Below are 23175 nucleotides of genomic sequence, written 5' to 3' on the forward strand. Positions count from 1 at the left end.
AGAAGCCAGAGGCTCAGCTTTGGGCCAGCAGCTGAGGTCAGAGAACACCATCAGGTCCGCAGCACAGGGGCCGGCACACAGGCAGTGCCCCTGCTCCACGCCCTAGGCCAGCATCAAACTGATGGTGTAGACAATGGCTGAGTTCCGATCCGCAGTCCAGCAGAGTTGAGGAAGAAAAACCAGGGTCTACAACGGCTGGGACTGGCTCACGGGCCAAGGCCAGGCGGAAGTGCAATGGAAAAATCTGGGCTCTGCAGGGCACTGGAGAGCAGAGCTATTCAAGACGGCCACCATGCACACAAAGCTGCCGGACACGGTCATGGTCCACAGGAGGTGCTAGCAGCACCACGGCTCCAGTGACAGCATTCAGTAGAGCGGGTCCTGGGTGCAACGTGAATCTGGACTTACTCTGCCCTCCTCCTCATGGTGGGCACCACTGCCCACCAGACACTCTGTGCACCAGCCCAGCTTGACTGTGGGGCCTCCCCCTCTTCTCTGCACGTAGGGCTGGAGTTAGGACAAAGGTGGCCATAACCCCAAGATGTGCTGCAGATGAGACCCCACACCTCGTGTGATCACACCTGGTCTGTCATCCTGGGCCCTGGCCACTGGGGGGCTTTGCTGCAGCTGGAAGAGACTGCTTTTGAAAAAAAATTTTTTAATGTTTACCTATTTTTGAGAGAGAGAGAGAGAGACAGAGTGTGAGTGGGGAGGGGCAGAAAAGAGGGAGACACAGAATCCGAAGCGGGCTCCAGGCTCCGAGCTGTCAGCACAGAGCCCAACGTGGGGCTCGATCTCATGAACCGTGAGATCATGACCTGAGCCGAAGTCAGATGCTTAACCGACTGAGCCACCCAGGCGCCCCTGGAAGAGACCGCTTTTGAAGCGAGAGGAGCAGCCCCCACACCTGACTTGTGGCTTTCTACGCCCCGAGAGCAAGGACAGCCCTCCTACTCTGGGCCATGGTGAGGCGAGGGGGCACGCGGCCCAGCGGGAAGGGGCATCTTCTCGACACACTCTCCACACTCAGACACATTCAACTGTTTATTCCGCAGTCAGCTACCATGGAGGATGACACCGGTCGTGACCAGATGGAAAGGAAAAATGTACGATTTCACGCCCTAGCCGGCTATCAAGCCGGACAGGATACGGAACACGATGAAGGAAATGGAGCCCACCAGGGCGTGACGGCACGGAGGAGTCAAGAGGATCAACCTCACTCGTGTTTACCAAATCCAAGTGCTTCGAAAAACCAAAATCAGGCCACTCGCAGATGTCTTTCTTTTGGAGGACGAGCCCAGATGTGGAGCGCCACGGTTCTGGAGGTTTCTGGCTGCTTGCTAGCCCTTGTTTGTATTGCGGGGAAACCACGTTCTATCCCTTCTTTAAGGCGCTCACAGGAGCGGCGCGGGCCGCAGGATGACAGTCACTCAAACAGCAAAGGTCGGGGGAGGCTGTCCCCTGCTAACCCCGCTGGGGAGGGACTGAGGCGAAAGCCTCCCGATCACACACCCTGGCCCGAGCGGGGCAGCCAGTCTGTCCTCCGTCCTTCCGTCCCCCTTGCCAGGCCTCCCCGACCTCGAGGGGAGTTCTCCTTAAAGGCTGAATGTAAAAGTGCAAGTCTGGGGCCCCCTGGTTAGAGGTCTGGTCCCAGGAGGCAGTTGCTACCGCTCTCTGACAACTGCAGCGGCGAGGAACGTGGCCCACTGCTACCAGAAAATCCGGAAATCCAGCTCTGTACACGAGCCCCCCGATTCCGAAAGGATGCAATTTGTTCACGTTCTGGCAAAAATGTTTTCAGGAGTAACGTAAGTGGGTAAAGAGCGAGCCAAGTCGGGCAGACCGGGGACCGTGGCTCCACCACCCCCGCAGCCTGCCCGCCTCTCATCTGTTTTCCACGTCACATCGCTCTGAGGCACATGAATCTGAACTTCTGGGGTCTTAGCTCTTCGCAGGACACTTTTTAGATTTTTTTTTTTAAGCCTAAAAGATAGTAGTCTGTCTCTATTTTTGTTCTTTGGGATATTTTTCGGTCTTAAGATAAAAGGGTACTTGAATAGGGGCAATCCTTCTCTCTTGTTAAAATATGCCAGTTGAACACACGTTACAAAGATAGCACCACGTCAAACCGAGTGAGGGAGCCGCCTACACACGGGGAGAGAGCTCCGGAAAGCACAGTAATGACTGAGAAGCGGAGCGGTTCTCCTCCAGCGTCTCCCTCCCTGGGCGGTGGTGGGGCCCGCTTCCCAGCCTTGCCCACCTTCACCACTTGATGTCTCGGCTGGCGGCAGGGAGCCCCGGGCCCCGGTACACGGTGTGCAGGGCCTCCCGGACCCTGGGGGAGTCGGCCCCGTCCAGCCACTCCCGGTACAGCTCCTGCACGTGGGCGCTGGTCTCGGGGGGCCGCACGGGGACGTCCGCGTACTTGCCCTCCATCTGCCGCAGCAGCGCCTTGTCTGCGCGCCCATCCTCCGCCTGGGCTTGGCCCCTGCCGTTCAAACACCCTGGAAGACAAGCAGGGAGCCTATGCTTTTTCTCCTCTGCGTCGAAGGGAGTGGCTCCGGGGCAGAGGAGAAACGACACCGCGTGCGGCGTCCCGTGGCCAGAGTCTGGAGCTGGACTCGACGTGCGGCCCCCAGCTCCCAAGGACAGCAGCTTACAGGCTCGCAGCCCCGGATGCTTCCTAGTCTTACCTACTTATGCTCTCCAGGAAACAGTTTTTACCTAAAACCGAATAGCCTGCCAACCTTTAGAATCGGAGGGCTGTACATGCAAATCCGGACCTCTGGTTTCTCCTGAAACTCATCAGAACCAGAAGAGCACGAAAACCGCTAACGGGCAGTCACGCCGCTGCTGTCTCGTAAAGCCTCTGGGTGCTGGTCACCCCCCCCCCCGCCCCCGGGCGGCACTGGGGAGGGGACGGGAACCCGGGAGCCCACACAGGAGCCTACCCGCCCAAGTACCGCAGCCGGGATGAAGGGCGTGCCTCTCACGTAGGCGTGTTGCTTACCTCCAAATGTGTTAGATGATGTCACGATTTATAGGATGACATTCATGGAAAAGAACTTGGAGCAAACTTCCACCCTGGTCGAGTCCCCTTCCGCCTTCCCTTGGCAGCACCCAGCAGCTGCACTTTTGACCCCAAATCCTGAAGACGCTCAGTGGCGGCGGAGGACCCTGCCCGCTCTCCCAGGGTCTGCTCCTCTCCTCAGACCCCCGGCCCCCGCCCCCGCCCCCCTGCCTCCTCACCTGCACCCGCACCCGTCTGCTCCCCGGCGCCCCCACATGGCCTCCCCAGACACTGGCGGGTTTTCACTAGCGCCCCGGCCGTGCCTCCTCTCGGCAGGCAGGTTCCAATCTCGTGGGCCCTCCCCACTCGGGGCACGAGTGGTCCCACTGCCACCCGGAGGCCACAGGATCCTCTCCCCCGACACCCACACCCACTGCACCAGCAAGTCCGTGGCCTCTGCTGTGGGAAGCCGCCCCGGCCCCTCTGGTTGGCCTCTGTTTCTCTGTCCCTCAGGTGGGGCCTAGCCACAGGTGGGGCCTCTGGAACTGAGAGCAGGCCCTCACCTGGTGCCACCGCAGGTGCAGCTCTTCTCTGGGACTATGTCCCAGGGCTTTTCTAAGGGGACACCTGGCTTTTCTGCTCTGTGGTGAGAGGAGGACAGGGACCACTGTGTCAACCACCAGGGCGGCACCCACGAGGTGTCAGAGTTGGGCGAGGCCTGCGGGCGGAGCCCCCGTGCCTTACCCCCGGCGCAGGCGAGCACCTCCACAAAGTGGTACGGGAACCTGCCCTTCTTCAATTTCAGAACCACATTCTGGATGTTTCGAAAGCCATACGCAGCAGCAAAGCGTAACAGAACCTCCCCGTTCTTTTCAAGGGTGACCTCCTGGAAGTCTTTGTTCCTGTAAGGTGAACAAAATGGGTTTTCATCTACAGAGTCCTTCCTCTGTAGCTCGACAATTGTTTTCAAATCTAAGTTGGAAACGTTAGCAAAATGAAAAGTCTGCGAACGAAAACAAAGAAGGCTTTTTGATCTTGGCTGTTCTGAACCCTATACCTAGGACAGCCCCCACCCCAACTCACACACACACGCACACACACACACACAGGCCTGGCTGGCTTTGGGCAGTTTGCCCTGGACAGCAGCGCTGACCACACAGGCAGACCTCAGGGTGCGGTAGGTGACCTCCCCCACGTCCTCGTCAAACAGCTGCTTGGCGGCGTGTCTGAAGACGTGCGCCAGGTACCCGTCGGAGCTCGCTCCATCATGGCGCCTCACCTCCTCCTCCTTCAGGCCTCCGAACCTTCCCAGGGAGGAAAGAGCAACAGCAAGATTAAGTCAGATGTCCAAAGTCTTACGATCCCCGTGAAGAGAGAAACCCCTCACAGATATTTATACTCTGGGGCCACAAACTCACGTTCCTGAGTTTTAACGATCGGACAAAGCAGCAGGCAGAGCCCCACTTGGTGCGCCCACATCAGGCACGTTCCCCTGGAACCCTGACACTTGGAGATAGAGCTGGGAATCTCTGGGCCACTCGGAAGCGTGTGCACGTACCCAGCGGGGACAGGCGACAGGCACCGGCTCTGGCCACGGGCACTGCAGCCAGCTGACTAAACTCAGGACGACCTCAGGACGACCGTCCACGAAAGGGCCTCGCCGGCTAAACAGCCCACACTCGCCCTGCGTGGAGCCCAAGGGAGCCACTCTTCCCAGGAGGTGACCCAGCCTCGGGCAGGTCCCGATGCTCAATGTCAGGAACACACGAAGTTCAGAAATGGAGGGTGCTGGCATGTCAGTGTCACCATGGAAACCCCCTTCCTCCAAGTGGCATCTCATACCAAGCCCGCCCACATCCCATGGAAGAGCCAGGAAGAGCGGGTTGTGGTAAGGGCCGAGCGGCAACACAGGAAGGGGAAACTCAGGTCAGGGGCCCCCACACCCTGTCCCCTGGCTGCACGTGGCCCCATACAGGAGGCTCCACCCACAAGGTGCCCCTCCCTGAAAGTCACTTACAGAGTATCGACGGCAGCGTCTTTTACCACGAGGTCGCTTTGCTCCATTATCTGAACGACTTCACCTACAGACAAAGAAGGGGCATGAGGCACCGAGGAAGCTGTCCTCAGGAGCTGTTTCCCAAATCATCTCCCCACTGGAAACCTGCTAAAGCGACCCCGGACGCCGTCATGCTCACGGAGGCAGGAACCCAGCTCTAGTGCAATGTAATCCCAAGAAAATGAAAAACTGATGAAACGTGAAAGAAGAGTCCAATTCCTCCTTCTGCCCTTGGAATGAGGGATTTTGCCATCTCTCCACATTTCTGTTTCTGAAGCAGAAACTTTTTGCACACAGCCTCCTGTGGACAGATGACCAAGGCGCAGTGGCTGCCCTCACACGGTATCAGGTTGTGTGCAAAGAGATGAGCTGAGAACCAGAACTGTTCTCCTACTTCCCTCCACACAGCGGCCCCCGGAAGGCTTTGTGGAAACAGCTAATGTTTACATCAGCCACCGAGGCATCACGTGCGCACGAGTGGACTCCATGTCTGAGAACGATAGTAAAACGGACTCTGCATCTCAGGAAAACCCACTATCTACCCTTCCTTGGCTGCTAGGGCTGTCCTGTCTCCCTCCCCCGGGGACCCGGGGGTTCTCGTGCTGGAGTTTCAGGTCAGGGGACCCACGCCCAGGAGTCCCTGTCCCCGAGAACTGGCCTAAAGTACACCCACGTGGGTTCAGCAGACGTAAGCCGCCCGCAGACTGCGATGTTCTGCGGAACGGTCCTGGAGGACGCCGAGGAACCACCCCCACCCCAGCACACAGGCTAGAGCAGGCCCAGGGCGCTGGAGCACCGTGGGTCCCCGCTCTGTCTCCAGGTGAAGGTTTGGTTTGTCCGCAGAGCCTCTGGGCTCACACGCAACTTTTCCGCGCTGCGTGAGCGCTGCCTCTCTCCACTTTCCTGCAGTCTGGCCCTCGGGGGGCCTGTCGTGACCTCAGAGGATGACGGGCCAGAGGCCCCAGCAGTCCCCAGCTATGCACCCCCCTCACCTGAGGTTAGTACGCAGTCAGCACCCCGGGAGCCGTGCAAAGCTGTGGGAACGTCTTCTCGAAGGGCTTCCAGTTTCCTATCGTAGCAAGGGGCCACGATAACATGGAAAATCTTGTCTGGGGACAGGTTCTGGGGAGAAAGAGCAAACCCAGGTTGGGGCTGTGGGAAGCGAGGAGGGCAGATGTGTGCCAGTGCCCACAACACCCCCCGGGGCCTTCCTCGGACCCAAGTTCCGACCTGTGCCCGCCTCCCAGCTGTACGGGGAGACCGTGCCCTGCAGACCCGGGCGGATTCACCCAGAGCCTATAAGGCCGATGGCCTGGAGATGCCAGGGAAGAGCTGTAAAGCTGAACCCGTTTCCCCTGAAACCTCTGCATACAGTGACCAAACATGGTTAAGAGTAAGCCACACGGATGGTTGCTCGACGCCCGGCTGGTTTGCCTTTGGACCTTCTGGAAACTTCCCAAGTGACACCTATCGGAGCTGCCCCTCTGGTGCCTACGGCTGAGCTGGAGTTGGTAGCCACGCCAGGAGCTGGCACAGTTGCTGAGTGACCTTTGTGGAGAGGCCTCGGTGGAAACACCCTACTCGGGGCAGTCTGAGGAGGGTGCCGGCCGGACCTCAGCAGCCCCACAGGACCAGGAAACTCCTGGACTCCCCCAAGCAGTGGGGCTGGGGCAGTCCCACAGTTCATTTTTCTGTCCCCAAAGTGAACACGTACACACTGACATCACAGTTATGATTCACAAGCTGTGGTGATGTTATGAGCGAAGGAATGAAAAGGGAACATTCCCACTGCTAAATTAACGAGGATGCCAGAACTGTGTGGCTTCTTGAAACTGGCTGTGGGTCTGGGGGATTCCTCCAGTTCCTGCAGGGCCAGACCTTGATGGTTCCCTGGAGAGATGTCTAATCTGACTGAGGAGGACTGTGGGGGCTCTGGCAGCCGGAGAGCAGGCCACGGGAGGGGCCACATCGTGGATGGCATGAGAGTGTCAGGGACCTCCGGAAGGACCCAGGCCTGGCCTCCACTAGGCTCCCAAGGCGGCCCTGGATGGCATGCGGGGGGTCTGCGTGGGGAGGGACAGCACAGGGGCCAGCTGACGATGGGGCACCGTCCATGGTGGGGGAGCCGGGGCAGGCGAGGGATGTGGAACGGCCTTCGGGGGCCTGGCTGGGAGATTTCCCGTCACGTGAAGGCAGATGCAGCCAAGAGGTCAGACACTAGCTGCTCGCTGTGGTGACAGGCCAGGGACTCCCTCAGCAGGACGGCAGCATTTCCACTCGGTCCGGGTCTGACACCACCCTGGTCGTGCGTGGTGGAACATTCCCTATCTCCTGGCCCACGTGCTGCCCTCTGGGAGGAGGCTGGCTTACCTGCCGTCTAGCGAAGTAATCCTTCACCAGGGAGCCCATGATCTGTTGGGGAGACTTAGCGGTGCAGAGGTGGGGGGTGACAGGGTGGCCCAGCACCCGCTCGGCATATCGGACCCAGCCTGGGGAGAGAACGGGTCCCCTGTCAGCTGCTCACAGTGGCTTCCTCCTGCTTTCTGTCACACACGAGGAATTCAGCGCTCCCAGGCCCTGTCACTTGGGGTAAAGCCAGACACCTCTCCTGACCCTAGGAGCTGGTGGCGGATCCCCCCCAGGAGCTGGTGGCGGATCCCCCCCAGGAGCTGGTGGCAGATCCCCCGCCAAGCTGCTTTTCCTCAGCAGCTTGGGCCACGCAGACCCCAGCTGCATTCGCCCCGGACGGGAAGACGCCCCTGCCGGCTCGCCAGAGAGGACGGAGTGGAAGGAAGTGAAAGCTGGTACAGGGGGTCCCCCAAAAGAGGAGGAGCACAAGCTTAGAGGAGCAGGCACGCGGCAGCGTCCCGGGGGGACAGGGCCCCTCTCCTCCGTGCCGGCCACAACACCGTCCTCGCAGCCGGCAGCCATGCTCAGATGCTGCATCGGCCACAAAGCCACCGGCGCCACTCACCTATCAGAAGTTAACGACCAACTGCTCACTTAGGGCGAGGACCACAGGAGGATTTCACGCCCCAGTGACAGCAAGAGACAGCACACTTGCTCTCCACCTACTACGTGCCCAGCACGGCACAAGCATTTCCTGAGTGGCTGACGGCCACTGTGCCCTCTGGGGTCACCCCTGCTATGGTTTCCAGGGGTGACAGGAGTCAGAGAGATCAGTGAACTACAAGGCCAGAAGCCTGGTGAGAGGCCTGCTGACCCCGAGCTGGGCGCGCGCACCACGGCACACGGGGGAGCACAGAAGCCTGGCGATAAAGCTGCTCGTCAGACCCTGGGGACAGCCAGCCACTGTCCTGTGACCGCCCCCGGTAGGGAGAAGCGGCAGGCTCCAGTCGACACGACTATCCCGTCCGAACAAACTCAAAGCACAGCTGTCACCTCCAGGACAGGAAGTGTCTGCCGCGACCCCCAAAAGCCCCAGGAGAGGGGGCCCTGGAGGAGGGCTCTCTCATCCCGGCCTCAAACGTTAAGATGAGAAACTGCCAAACACCGTGGCACCTTCGGGGCCCCAAGGCCCTGCCCCCCGGTCTCAGTGCCCAGGCCAGCAGCTCGAGACACGGCTCCCAGGCAGGTGGCACCTCTGGGCTGCGGGCAGGCTGCTGTGTGCTGGCCCTGGGCGCCCCACAACATCAGGCAGGACACCAGGAGGTAAGGGGCAGGGCCCACGGAGGACACCCGGCCTTGGGTGAAGACGGCTGAGCAGGGACAGAGAGGAGGAACCAGGGTCCCAGGCCCCACGGCTCCCTGCGTCTGAAACCAGACAGGCTAGCTTTTCCTGAGGGTTCCCTTCATCTCCCCCCGGAGACAGAGAGGCTGCTGCCGGCTTCACAGCAGCACAGGTGTGACAACGCGCTACCCGGATGCTGGCACTTTCCTCGTCAGGCCACGGACGGGATGGGACGAGGGGAGGTGCTTGGAGAAGTGGCCTGCAGATACGCGGCTGGGTGCCGGGCAAAGGTACACCCAACAGGAGGCGTTCTGTCAGGCTGTGGGCGGCAAGGGTACCCCAGGACCGGGGAGCCCTGTGAGCCAGCACGGGACTGCCCCCGGCCCCGATTCCATCTGCCAGGTCATGTCACCTCACCTTGACATTGCTTCAATTCCCTCACCTTGTCACAGGGAAGCAAAAATGACAATGCCAATCGTAGAAAAGGGATAGGTTTGAACCGAAGCTCACCTCCTCTCCCTGAATTTGAGAAAGGGTATGGAGCTGAACAACTCATAGTCCTGACACGTTTAGGTAGAAAGAACTCCAGAAGGAAAGTGCATCATTATCTAGGAAGAACATTCCAGAAGCTCCAAACCTACATGTGAACAGACTTGAACAGCTTGAAACCCTGAACACAGCAAGTATCAGGCCAGATCGGGGGTGGGGGCCGGTCTGCGTCAGTCAGTGGCTCAGTGAGAGGGGGCTCGGGCAGATGTGCAGGGGACCCGCGGGCACTTCACTCCCTCCTGACCCAAAAGCCCAGGGGGCCTGGGACCTCTGACCTCACCCACCTCCTCTCCTGCCCCCAAGGCAGACCCATGAGAAACGCTGCCTCAGGCCCACGGAGGCACAGCAGCGGGCTCTGGACGCTCACCCGGACAGGCAGAGGTGAGCATGGGCAACGCAGGCTCCTCCTCGCTGTGCTGGCGGAAGCGACGCACAAATTCCTTCTGACTCTCCAGCACGCTGAAATCCGCGGCTATCGTTGTGTCAAAGACATAGTGCACCCCTGCAAGAACGAGGGGAGCATTTAGCTTCTCTTGACCTGTAAGAGTCCGGAGACTCGAAGATCAGACTCAAAGGACAGACTCTATGGCACCCCTGCACGATCTCCCTCACTCTCGCCTCACAAACCGCAGAAGCCCAGGACTGTGCTTTAACTTTTCCTTGAAACAATAAACATGCGTCGCTTTTCACAATAACATACAAGTATTTTCTCTCTGGCTTCTTCTTGTTCTCTCTACATCTACATAAACACTTCATGGTAGCCCATAAAAGTAATGGAATATTGCAAGATACCAGCACCACTCTCTTCCAATCAGTGGCTAAATTTCAGTCTGTGATGATCCTTGATGTCTTGAAAATAAATGAGTAAGTTGGCAGCTCATACCTTTTTGATGGCTGCAATTGTTATGATTTGTAACCATCTATCTTTTTTCAGCTATCTTTTTAAAATAAATTTTCTTAATATTGGCTCGTAAGGATGATACATTTTTAATAATTACAATAAAGTTAAAATAACTTTAATATCTGCAGCTAGTCTAAATCTTAAAAGCAAAGTTATTCCTAAAAAGAAACATTATAAAGATAAGCATCATCTTATCATTTAAAGTATTACCTTAAATCAGTTTCGCTACAAATATATTTTATTAACGTATAATGTCCATTATTTTCTTTCAAAAAATTCTCCCGCAAGTGGAGCCGGGGTAGCTTAATCAGTTGAACGTCCGACTTTGGCTCAGGTCATGATCTTGAGGTTTGTGGGTCTGAGCCCCGCATTGGGCTGTGTGCCAAGAGTTCAGAGCCTGAAGCCTGCTTCAGAGTCTGTGTCTCCCTCTCTCCCTGTCCTCCCCCCCTCACACTCTGTCTCTCTCTCTGTCAAAATAAGTTTTAAAAATTCCCTCACAAGCAGTGGTGCCTGGGTGGCTGTCGGTTAAGCATCCGACTCTGGATGTCGGCTCAGGTCATGATCTTGTGGTCCGTAAGATGGAGTTCTGTGTCGGCCTCTGTGCTAACAACACGAAGCCAGCTTGGGGTCCTCTCTCTCCCCTCCCTCCTCTGCCTCCCTTGCTCCAGCTCTAAACCTCTTTGTCAAAATAAATAAATAAACTTAAAAAAAAAAAAAGTTTCCTCCCAAAATAGGGCCTTTCCCCATGAGAAGAGAGCTCTGGCCTTCGGTAAGGCCGAGCTGACCTGAGGCGTTCTCAGTTCACAAGTGTGAAGGGGTAGCTAAATCCGTGCTCGCAGCTGTGGCCCCACTGGGAGCAGGCAGTGTGCGGGGAACCCACTCCACGCCCAGCGCTCCGAGGAGGCGGCCGTCTTTATTCTGAGCGTCACCTTATTCTATTAGGAATCCCCCGTGTGCTTGGTCTCTAAAAACCACTGCAGAAAAACAAACTCGTGTTGGCAAACGGCCCCAGCTGTCCTCTCCTGAGCCCACCTGGCGGTGGTGTGCACGAGGGCACACGGGGCGGCAGATGCTCTGTGCATGGTGGCGTGGGGGGCTGGGGTTGGGCAGCTCTGGTCCGACGACAGCGGGTGACACAGGAGCCTTCTTACCGCCATTTTGCACAGTGCCATTCTAGCTCATTCACATCCGAGCTCCGAACCGTGTCTGAAAGGGACCACCTTCCTGTTTTGTGCACAGGACACAGCCCATTCCCTCACTGCTCTGCTCTTCAGAGCACATCCTGGGAACTCAGATGCCAGTCATCTTGCAGGAACGAGGCTCTACGAAACGCCTTCCGTGGGCCCCGGGAGCCGGGACGAGACTACACTCCTCGGCAAGTGCAGGAACCTCCAGCGTGTCCCCGGCCACCCCTTCCCCTCCATCCCTTGCCACTCCCGGAGGCCGGGCCACACCTGTCTGCACAGCAAGGGGTAAGGGACACCTGCGGGGTCTCCTCTTACATTCCTCAAGGTGCTCATGGAAGTCCTCGTCTACGCTGCGCCCCTGCAAGCTGAACTCTGGAGATACAAAGGGCAGCCATAAACTGGCATCCTCGACGCACAAACAACATCAAGGAGCCTCACCAAGACTTTTGAGGAAGCCGCAGAGTCTTCTGGATGCATCAGTCACACTGAGGCGGAATTTGGCAGCAAAGTAAGGCAGAGACTGAGGACACACCGACACCACCAGCACCTTGTGCTGTGAGGTATCACATTTCTGGAAGAAACAGAGTAGAGTGTCATTCATGGGGGGAGTGCGGAAAGTAACATAAGACATTATAATAAAAAGGTCAGAAGAGACACAATGTCATAGATGTTCTGCGGAAAGCCTCCTAAATATACAAGCACTAGCAAGTATAATTAAGGACATGGAAAAAGTGAGGACTAAAGAGTATGACGTCCTGAGACGCCTGGGTGGCTCAGTCAGTCGGGCGCCTGACTCTTGATTTTGGCTCAGGTCATGAGCTCACGGTCGTGAGATCAAGCCCCCTGTGGGGCTCTGCGCCGAACGTGGAGCCTGCTAGAGAGCCTCTCTCCCTCTGCCCCCTTTCCCCTGCTCACGCTTTCTCTCTAATTAAAAAAAAAAAGTACATCCTAAGAGATTTTGTCAATTTGATTTTTTAATGTTTGTTTATTTTTTTGAGAGAGAGAGAGAGAGAGAGACCCAAGAAGTCTCTGTGCTGTCCCACAAACTGTAAGCTCGTGACCTGAGCTGAAATCAAGAGTCAGATGTTTAACTGACTGAGCCACCCAGGCGCCCCTGCCAATGATAACCTTCACATCTTCTGACCTACACAGTCTGATTTCTTTTTCTGATTGTATTGTCTAGGTCCTTTAAACTCAACCTCCGATAACAGTGGTGATAAATGGTACTAACATCTCGATTCAGACCTCGGTGGAAATGCTCATAAAGATGTACTATTAAGTAGAGGTTTGCGGAATTTCTGGTAGATACCCATAGGCGTCAGCATTTCAGTTGCAGCAAATGGGTACGCAACTCACTGGAATAAATAACAAGGAAATGGCTGTTTTGTGAAACTGGGCTGGTGAGCCAGCCACTCGAGTTGTGGTCAGGGACACGGCAGTTTGTTGAGTTTGAGCCCTGCCTCAGGCTCTGTGCTGACAGTGTGGAGCCTGCTTGGGTTTCTCTCTCTCTCTCTCTCTCTCTCTCTCTCTCTCTCTCTCTCTCTGCCCCTCCCCTGCTCATGCTGTCTGCCTCTCTCAAAATAAACTTAAAAAAAAAAGTTATCACTGGCAGACAACACACCTACAAAACTGGAAGTAACCTAGGAAACTAGGAGAATATCAAGCTTACAAAATAGCTACATACAGATGATACATGAAAACCAAAAGCTTTCCACCCCAACAAAAATCAGCATTACAGAATTTAACAGATAAGAGGCGGTATGTGTAACAAAACAACCACAGAGACCCAGCCACACCAAGAACACATTACGTTGCAGAGAACAGACAAAGATGCAACATGAACACTTGGGGGGGTCACACAGCCTAACCAGAGGCACAAACCACGATCATGGACGAAAAGATTATTCAGTAAAATATAAACTTCCCCCTCATTAACCTATCGACTCAATGCAACTCGCGTCAAAGACCCACAGTTAATACCCAATAGTACAAGGTCAGCCAAGAGAGGAGAACACAGAACAAAGAGAAGGATGGGGTCTACCAGCAGCTGGGGCCTGTTAAAATAAAATCCAATAAACCGTACGTGCGTCTAGCAGTACAAAAGCCTTCTTATGACAACGCAAATTAAAAGCTAGCGAGGAGAGAGCGCCCTGCACAGCTCCAGAAATCCAGTGACTCAAGTGTGACGGGAGTGTGCACACACACTACGGGAGACGCTCCACCCGGGAGAAAACATCTGTGCCCTGTGAGCCGGGCCCAGGGTGCTGCGAGGGGGTTGCGGGGGAGGGGCTGGGAATGGCTGAGTCTGGACTTGTCTACACGAGGGAACGGCCCTCCAAGCTGTTCAACGCCTGGCAGCCGAGTGCAGTCTCGAACTCACAGAGCTGTGAACAGGCGGCATACAATATGGTCAATGAGCATGTTAAAGATGTTCAGCCTCACTGACGATCAAGAAAATGCAAACGGGATCTTCTAGTGATCACACTGGAAAAGCAAGGAGTTTGAGAGCAGGTGTGGTCAGCATAGCGGGACGTGGGCGTTCTCACCTATCACTTGCAGGAGCATAAAGGGAGATTCTGGCACAAAGTACCGCCACTAAAGAAGAAGAGCCCGCGGTTTTGTTCCGTGGAATGTGCCAGTGTGTGGGGGGACCAAGATGCGTCGTAAGTGAGCCGAGTCTGCTCAGTGTAATAAGACAGCTGAAGCCATCTTGCTTGGACAAGGACAAGGGTGAGCAGGCAGGGACGGGTGAGCACGGTGACGGGAGCCGACAGGGTGAGGTCTCCCGGCTCAAAGTCCATCCCGCTGCTTGCCCACAGACCTCCCAGGGAGCCCGAACGCCAGGAAGGGGACGGACAGACACCATGCTGACAACCCAACATGTTATTTCTATCTGAAACTGTGCCCCCAAAATGCTGAAGGGCGTACCCAAGAACACGCCACAGGGGTGGCAAACACAGAGAACATCGCTTGGCTCTGTCCTGGGCCACGTCAAACCCGTGTTCCTCCCGGCCTCTGCCCCGCTCAGGCACACCGCGCATTGCGAGGGGCAGACCCAGGTGTGCCTTCCAGCTCCCCTGCCTCCCTGGCCATTCCTTTCACCTGTCTTCCTGTCAGGAAAGACACTGTTCACAGCTGAGTGACACAGGTCTACAGGGCAGCTGAGGGACCACAGCACTGGCCCAGCCTGATGAGCCCATTAGACCAGAACCCCACCTCTGTGAATAGACCGGGGACCTTGCCTCATTCCACGTCAGTGAGGGAGTGTAGCCCTGGGTGGCGATCGTTCTGGCTGGCGGCGGACTCTGGAGAGGGCAGAGTCAGGCAAGGGACACAGGGCCAGGGCCAAGACCTATGCCCTGACCCCAGCAGAGGCTTTCACGACTCACCTGCACCGGCCCCCTGGGCCGCAGCACCAGCAGGTGCCCCAGAAGCCCTACCTTATTAAGGTTCAGAACTCGAAAGAAGTCCTTGGCGTTCTGCTGGGAGACCTGGAGCCCTTCCTCTGCAGTGACACAGCTGTCACACGCCAGGCAGTCACTCAGAAATATCTTGGCATCGGCCAACTTATGGAATTCTCCCTTCTATAAAAGAAAGATGAGGTCGGTTTTGGTCTGATATTTCAGTAAAAACTCTAACATGTGCTTCTCTAGGGAGGGTGGCAGCATGAGACCAGCACAGGACATGGACCCCCTTGAACAGCACAGAGCCAGGCCTGCAGCTCGAGGGGCTGGAGGGGCACAGAACAGGCCACAGTGACACCAGGGAGTCTCACAGATGACAATCGAGGGCGGGAGCAGGACGGCACTGTCGTGTGGTGGGAAGAAATCGCCATTCCTGTGTCTTGGGAGCTGGCCCGGACCTTCTCCTCCCTGTACCCCTTCTGTGTAGCCCCTGAGGACTCCTGCTTGGCCGGGTGAGCTCCCCATGGAAACCCGTGGCCTGGCCTCAGGTCTGAATGGGGCCCAAGACTTTGCACTTCTAACGTGCTCCCAGGTGGGGCCAGACCTGCCACTCCCAGGGTCTGGAGCACACGGCCGGTGCCCAGTAGATACTGCTGTGCTCCACCGAGAATACGGCCTCTCCGTGCCTGCAGGGGTGTCTGTGAGCACGCTCTGCACTGTGCCCAGCAGGACTTCCTCCCTGCCCGGTGCACCACCCAGTCCTTTCTGCAGGCTCTCCTGGGCCAGGTCTGGTCCTTCCCCTCCCTCTTGTCTCCTAAACATGTGCCTGTGCGGAAGACTGCCCAGCACCCCTGCTCTGCCATCAGCCTTACCTTCCAGAGCAGTGCCAGCCTCCCCACCCCCAACACCTCCCCAGCCTTCACCTCCAGCGGGGCTCTCACCCTTCTGAGCTCCAGACAGACGGCCATCCCACAGAAAGCTCAGCGTCTGTGGAACCAGAACTGCACTCTACTGCCTGTGCTGCGTCCTTTCCTGCTTTTGCCACTCCGGCGGGCCTGCCCAGGCCCCACCACCCTGTCTCCTGTATCGTTTCCTTCATTCTCCCCTGCTCTAGCCACCTTAAGCCACCCGCCCCCAAACACACATACGACCTGTCCCCTTACCCAGACGCCCTCAATGGCTTTCACTGCCCCTCCCCCAGAGCACTCTGTCCACACCTCCCTTGTGCCTGGAAAGCGCACCCCACCCCTGACCTGCTCACGTAAGGGGGTACCACCCACCGTGCTGGCAGGGCGTCCACTGAGGCCGTGTGCACACCTTATCTCTGTGTCACCACGGCCCTGGGAGGGAAGTAACTCGACTCTCCAGCTCACTGATAAGGAAACTGGGGCTCCAGGGTTTAGATGTCTGTCTGAGATGACGAGGCCAGCGGGTGGGTGTGGGAGGCACCGGGCACTCCCCGCCTCTTCCACCTTTGTGCCCTGGGTGCCGTTCTCACCCACTGCTTGCCAAACCCCACGGCCGCCGGACCACAGAGCGGTGCCAGTACAGGAGGGACGAGACCAGTTCCTGTCGGGCAGACGTCGAGACTACAGAGAACCCTGCTGCTCTTCGCCCCACGTTGCCAGCTCTCCACTAGTGAGGTCGGTACGAGGACTTGCCAAGGGAAGAGCGACCTCCCCCTACCCGGTAAACACAAACCGTCACTTCTAGCTGAGGAGGATGCAAACACTCAAGAACGGACTTAGAGAAGAAACCACTAGAAAAATAACCTTACAGGATCAGATTTGAATTATTTTATAAGTTACCTACCTAAACTCCCATTTTACAGAATGAAGCTTCTCATTACATAAAATTGGATATTCCAATACTATAACACTCCTTCTAATAAACGATTAAGGAGGACGCTTTTCTCTGTTCCTCATGCAGCTTGCTTTGGCTCGGTGTATTCTCGGAAGGCTGGCTCTCGGGCACATCTGTCTCAAAAGGTCATGTGCCTCGGAATGACGGACCTGTGTGTGTGTGTGTGTGTGTGTGTGGCCCCGGGCAGGGCAGCACTTCAGTACCTTCTTTCCTAGAGCATGATGTGCTGGGGACAGGAGCCCTCGAAGAGGACAAAAACGGCCACAGCCGTTTACTCCAGGCGAATACAACACTGAAAAACTACTTGCCTCTCCGTTCTCCAGGGCCAGACTTGGTACGTCGACTGATGCATTCTCTTGGTCATCGGTTTTTGTTTTTTTACTACATTCCTTGAAAAGGCAAAGGAACATATAAAAGAACAACTTTTTAATTTGACTCCCTGAATTTGCAAAGATGCACATAGTCTCCCCTCCGTTAACCTCATGTGTAGAAGTTTTTTCTACAAAAATAAAAGCGACCGTACTTGTGGACACACAGAGACAGACAGACAGACAGACACACACACACACACACACACACACCCTCCTCTATCTGTATCTGTATCCCTTTTAGTAACTGAGAACTAGAAACAATGGGGCCTTCCATCCACAGGTAAATCAACACCGACTACCAGGACACACATCATATTTAGAACACAATGGACTAGAACTGTACGCGAAGCTCTGAAAACGCACCTGCTGTATGTTAAGTAAAAAAAAAAAAAAAAAAAGTGATGGAATATTTATATGAACCAATATTTATATGAACAAACCAAAAACCCCATTCATGCACTGAATGGCTATGTATGTTCCGCTGCCTAGAAACAAGTGTGGAAAGCCATCCCAGTTACCATGGTTACGCAGGTGGAGAGGACCAGCCCAGACCTTCCTGCCTGTATAGTTTTGTTACTATAAGCATGTTAGCTGTAGAAAAGCCTCCTCAAAAACATTTTTTGATCATGGTTTCAATCATCCACATCAAGAATGGTGTTTTCCGTGACTGCCCTGAGTGGTTGCAGAGGTTGGTGTTTTGGGGGGTTTTTTAGTATTCTTTTTCTGGCTTCAAAAATACTTTGCGAGCATGGACAAGTGCACGGAAAACTAGAAAGACGAAGCATGACCCCAACTGTAACGTTAACTACAAGGCACCTGAAAACGTCACCTGACACGCAGTAGTAGCTCCAGACACCTGGCGAGGTGCAGCGCCCGGAGCTTACCAACCATCTACAGTCGCCCTCCATCCAGTTAAAACCCCAACTAGTTCTGCCAGACACGCGATCAAGGGTGCAGGTTGACGCGGACGCAGAGGCGCCCGGAGCGGCGATCCGGGGGACCGGGAGCGAGGACCGCGCAGCGGCTGGCGCTGCCCGCTCTGGGCACCGGGGCTCCCGCATGCTCGCAGACGCGGGCAGCCCCGATCCCCTGACCCCAAGCAGCCTCGACCCCGGACAGGCCGACCCTCGACTCCCTGACCCGGAGCGGCCCATCTCAGCCGGGCCGGCCCCCGACCCCAGCCCGGCCGGCCCCCGACCTCCTGACCTCGAGCAGCCGGGCCTTCCCCTGCAGCCCCCGGCCCCCCACGCCCAGACCCCAGACCCCCGACCCCGAGGAGCCCACCTTCCGCGTGCAGTGCTCACACTTCATCTGGAGCGGGGCAGGCAGGAGGCCAGGGCTCGGCCTGAGAAGAGCACCGGGAGACGCGGTCACTGACGCCCGCCACCCGCCGCCCTTTGTTGTAGTCGCCCCCGGCCGGCCCCACCCCCGGAGTCTCCTCTCGACCAATGAGAGCGCTGGGAAGGGACAGGCCTCACCACTAAACCAATAGAAGTGAGAAAAGGGCGATGCGGCTCCCTCCCGCACGGCTCCGCCTAGGCCAATGAGAGCACCGGGAAGGGGAGGGCCGGGCCCCGGAGCCAATCGGAGTGCGCGGGGGCGGGGTGCGGCGGACGCCCTGGAGGCCCGGCAAGTTCTCGCGCCCGTTTTGGCAGCGCGCGGGTCGGGGGCGGGGGCGGGGCGGACGCGCGGACCCTCTCTGTAGGAGGCAGCCCCGAATTGTCCTGGGGCGCTGGGCCGTCAGCTCGGCGCCGCCTCACGCCCGTTTCTAGGCTTCGCCGGGCCATCGCCATTGCCGCCCCGAGGCGCGTCACGTAGGCCGGTCCCGGTGGCAGTGCGCACGCGCAGGTGTGCACCACGTGGCGCCTTAGGGCGCACGAAGTTGGGTGTGAAATGAGTCCTCCGGAAGTTCTAGGCAAGTGTGTGGATGCTTGCCTTACAAATAGAGAGCAGTTACTGATTCTGGGAGTGATGACTCCACCTGCGGGGCTGAAATGAAAATGTTTAACTCTTAATAATGAAAATAAACACTTTACAAAATCAGCGTCTGCCCCTTACAGGATGATCAGAAACGAGAGGCATGCCTAGAAAACTTGAGTAGAGAATAGGAAAAGTAACTGGTGACCTTAAAAATAGAGTTGCCATTTTACCAGAAAAAATGGGTGTATTTGGGAATAACAGAGAATTGCAATTGGGACCAAGCTAGCTGTACCAAAACCATAATAGGCAAGTCTGGAAACAAAGGAGATGAGCACACTTTTATAGAGGAAAAGGGGATGTTGGCAGAGGCTATTGTAAACAGAAAGTCCAGTGGAGTAAAGTAGTGGCCTCTCAGCACCGAGCTTGACTGCTTCTCCTGGCTGGGCGGTCCTGCTGCAGTAGCTGAGTACCTGCAAGGATCCTGCGGGGTCTGCGTTGGAGACCAGCGGTCGTGGACGGAGAGCGCCCCTGCCTGGCCCCAACCCAGCCTAAAGAGGGTTTCCTTGATTCAGTTTCAGGATTTCTAGTGCTTCATACAGCTTTTCACAAATGCCTCTGTTAACTCAAGAGGTCTTTTTAAAATTTTTTTATTTATTATTTTTGAGAGAGAAAGAGACAGAGTGCAAGCGGGGAAGGGGCAGAGAGAGAGGCAGACACAGAATGGGAAGCAGGCTCCAGGCTCAGATGTCAGCACAGAGCCCCATGCTGGGCTCACACCCATGAACTGTGAGATCATGACCTGATCTCACACTGAAGTCCCACACTTAACCAACTGAGCCACCCTGGTGCCCCTAAACTCAAGAGGTCTTAAATGGCTCCCAGATTAATTCTCTGCATTACTCAAATCTAGGTCAGCAGCTCTCAGAAAACACATTCCTTCAGTTTTAAGCATGAATAACAGGGTATTTTGCGGTTGTCACTTGTATATATTTCTCATTATTTTAAAAACGTAACCATGATACCATTACCGTAATGTGTGAAAAAAGAAAATTGCAATTACTTAATTTCATCAAATATGTAGTGTCTAGGTTTCCCTAAATTGAACTTTTTTTTTTTTTCAGTTTAAATCAGGACCTAAATAAGGCCTAATATATTCATTGGTTTGAGTATTTCTTGTGTCTCTTTTTAAAAATTTTTTTGTTTTAGAATAACTTGCAGCTCACTTAGAAGTCGCAAAGACACCATGGAGAGCTCCTGGTCTAAAGGCCTGTGTGTGCGTTTGAATTTGTAGGTTCCATCCACATCCTGCTGGCCTTCTTCTTGCATATCGCTATAAAGGAATCCGGTGATTTGGCTGTAGGGCTTCCAAGAATTGCTGCCTGTGTCCTTGTGGAGTCCTTTCATATATCCTTGTTGTCTGAGTTTCCAGTAAAGAGTAGTTAGAACATTCTCATGTTTTGATCACGGGTTAAATTTGTTGGCAAGACTATTTCATGTATATTGTAATTCCTTCAGGAGTTTATACTAACCGTCTTTTTTGTGATATTAATTAGCGCACATTGATGAAACTGCATGGATCCATTCATTTATTATAGCAATTTTTAACCCTACCGTTTCTTCTAATTTAAAAAAAATTGTTTATTTATTTTGAGAGAGAGCGGGCACAAGCAGGGGAGAGGAAGAGAGAGAGGGAGAGAGAGAATACATCAGTGCAGAGCCCAGTGTGGGGCTCTATCCCATGAACCATGAGATAATGACCTGAGCTGAAATCAAAAGTCAGACACTCAACAGACTGAGCCAACCAGGGGCCCCAGTTTCTTATTAATTTACTAGTGGGAATACTTTCATAATGATAAATTCCTCTCATTCACTATTTGGTTACTCTGTTGTAAAATTTATTTTTTTTATTATTAATGTTTATTTAATTTTGAGAGAGAGAGAGAGAGAGAGAGGGAGACTATCTGAAGCAGGCTCCAGGCTCTGAGCTGTCAGCACAGAGCCCGATGCGGGGCTTGAACTCACTAGCTGTGAGATCATGACCTGAGCTGAAGTCAGACACTCAACCGACTGAGCCACCTGGGTGGCCCACTCTGTTGTAAATTTTATAAAGAAAGGCAGGATGAATGAATCTGTCAAAAAAAAAAAAAAATCCAAGTTCCTTTGTTAGTATCCTCTGAAAGTGAACGAAGGATTTAAAATTGATCATTATGAATTATGGATTTAAACCCTTGAAGATTTTTGATTCATATTTTTTAAATGTTTTAGTTTTGAGAGAGAGAGAGCATGAGTGGAGGAGGGGGAGAGGGAGGGTGACAGAGGATCTGAAGCAGGCTCTGTGCTGACAGCAGTGAGCCGGATGTAGGGCTTAAAACTCATCAACCTTGAGATCATGACCTGAGCCGAAGTTGGACGCTCAACTGACTGAGCCCCCCAGGTGCCTTGATTCATTTGAATTATTGTTCTTGTTGATGCTCAAATCCTTTTTTTTTTCTTGTTTTCTTTTTGGCATAGAAAATCTCTTCAGCTAGGCTCCAAAAATTTTTTAACAAGATGCTAATAGTCTGTTTGCTTTTTGATACATCTGCTTGTGCATTTCTTGCTTTAGACCTGAAATCACTCCTTTCTCCCAAAAGCCCGGTTCCTTTAGTAGGAACTGCTATTTAAAAACCACAAAATCTGTACTAGTATTGTTCATTGCTACTGCATTGGTCATCGTTTCCAGTGGACAGCATTAAGAGACATTTTTTTTTTAATTTTTAATGTTTATTTTTGAGAGAGAGAGGGAGAGGGAGAGAGATCAGGGGAGGAGCAGAGAGTGAGAGGAAGACACAGGACCCGAAGCAGGCCTGCAGATCCCGCAAAACACAACCAGGAAGAAAAGCTCTTCCTCCTGCAGTGTCTCTCCAGCACCCTCTACTGGCAAAGCTTAACACCATGCCAGAGAGCACACAAAACATAGGGGTTCAGGTCCATTTTCAGGGATCAGGCAATGAAGTTTGAGTTTAGAGCTGGTTTAATGCCTTGGTAATTGGCACAATATACAGGTTTATTCACTCAGTACCCTCTTTATGGATGTTGTATTTCCAGTCTTGCTTTTGCCAATAGTCAGGATTTTAACCAAATTGACTATCATTTGGTTACACATGTGACATTTGTAAGAGTCCAGCGCAGTCTTCATTTTTAAACACCTTATAATCTAGTAGAAAAGGTCAAATTACGCAAATAAATGTAATGCAAAGTAGAATTTCCTAGGTATCATCCCAGTTCTACCCAAATTCTGAGTAAGACCACTTCCTGTTGCAGTAAGCAGGACGAACTTAAAGGAAGTACTAACAATTCCAATCAGTCTTCAAGAAGGAAGTCCACTTCAAGAAGGAATGTGAGCTGAGGGCTCAGGTCGGCGAGGCTGCTATGCTCAGACAGAGCCCAGTTTTGCTACAGCTTAGAGGAGACGGTCTCAAAGCGCTCAAGGTGTGGTTCCTGGACCAGCGGTATTAGCAACATGTAGATTTTCAGCCCCGCCCATAACTGGGCACAGGTACCAGCCATCTGTTTCAGTAAGTCTGCCAGGTGATTCCGATGCATGCTCAGGTTTGGGAACCACAGCAGAGAGTGTCTGAAGGAGACTGGTAAAGTATAAAAGTCATCTGCAAATTTTTGATCATGTGCCTATATTGGTAAACTTGTAGGGTTATGCATACTGATGTTCATATATTTCTTTATAAGGTAATATGCAGTGTTATACTATTATGCATGTTATAAAACACACCGAGAATAAATATGAAAAAAGAAAAACAGGAATACAAACTCTCCTATGGTCTTTCGGCACCCCACATATCACTTGGCCTTACCACTTTGGAGATCACTGAGGCAGGTAGACAGTGACTACACGGTGAAGACATACAGGTAGGGTCCTTTCCTCATCTGGTCAGAATTAGAAAGGCAAGTTAGGGTCCTACTCGGGTCCTCATCTGGCCGCAGTAAGGGAAGGTGGTGTTTTGGTGGAGCAGAAAGGCCACCTATGCGGGCATCACAAGGTTTTCCTGGAGAAAACAGTCTCTCTTACCACAACTCTTTTTCGCAGACATCAGGGCATGTTTATTAGCAATAGATAAACTATCATCACAAACACGTCAGTGTTTCGTTTTCCCAGCTACACTGGGAAAGTTGTTTTGGGGTTAAGGATCTCTGGTTTACACCTGCCCTCCCCTACTTGCCTTGCA

The 23175-nt window shown here is 54.1% G+C and overlaps 1 protein-coding gene across 1 annotated transcript; it reads right to left on the minus strand.

Annotated features, from left to right (window-relative positions):
- Positions 1–1031: 1031 nt before the first annotated feature.
- Positions 1032–18465, minus strand: NARF (nuclear prelamin A recognition factor). The gene is made up of 11 exons (XM_019465816.2): positions 18317–18465; positions 16970–17050; positions 14835–14978; positions 11833–11965; positions 9674–9808; positions 7437–7555; positions 6059–6188; positions 5028–5091; positions 4177–4314; positions 3755–3912; positions 1032–2504 (listed from the first exon to the last, which is right to left on the minus strand). Exons 1-11 carry the CDS (start codon positions 18341–18343, stop codon positions 2263–2265), a joined length of 1371 nt encoding a protein of 456 aa, XP_019321361.1. The 5' UTR covers positions 18344–18465; the 3' UTR covers positions 1032–2262.
- Between the last annotated feature and the right edge of the window lie 4710 nt (positions 18466–23175).

Source organism: Panthera pardus, unplaced genomic scaffold (genome assembly GCF_024362965.1).
Source record: "Panthera pardus isolate Hobbes unplaced genomic scaffold, ASM2436296v1 HiC_scaffold_3, whole genome shotgun sequence".
In the NCBI taxonomy this organism is placed as follows: Eukaryota; Metazoa; Chordata; class Mammalia; order Carnivora; family Felidae; genus Panthera; species Panthera pardus.

Bases quoted from the DNA above. Each gene is read 5' to 3' on its own strand.
- NARF (XM_019465816.2), bottom strand. From the start codon at position 18,343: ATGAAGTGTGAGCACTGCACGCGGAAG. The intron at 6,189-7,436 runs GTAAGCCAGCCT...CTTTCTCCCCAG, and splicing joins ATTACTTCGCTAGACGGCAG to AACCTGTCCCCAGACAAGAT. The intron at 3,913-4,176 runs GTCTGCCTGTGT...TTCACCTTACAG, and splicing joins GTCACCTACCGCACCCTGAG to GAACAAAGACTTCCAGGAGG.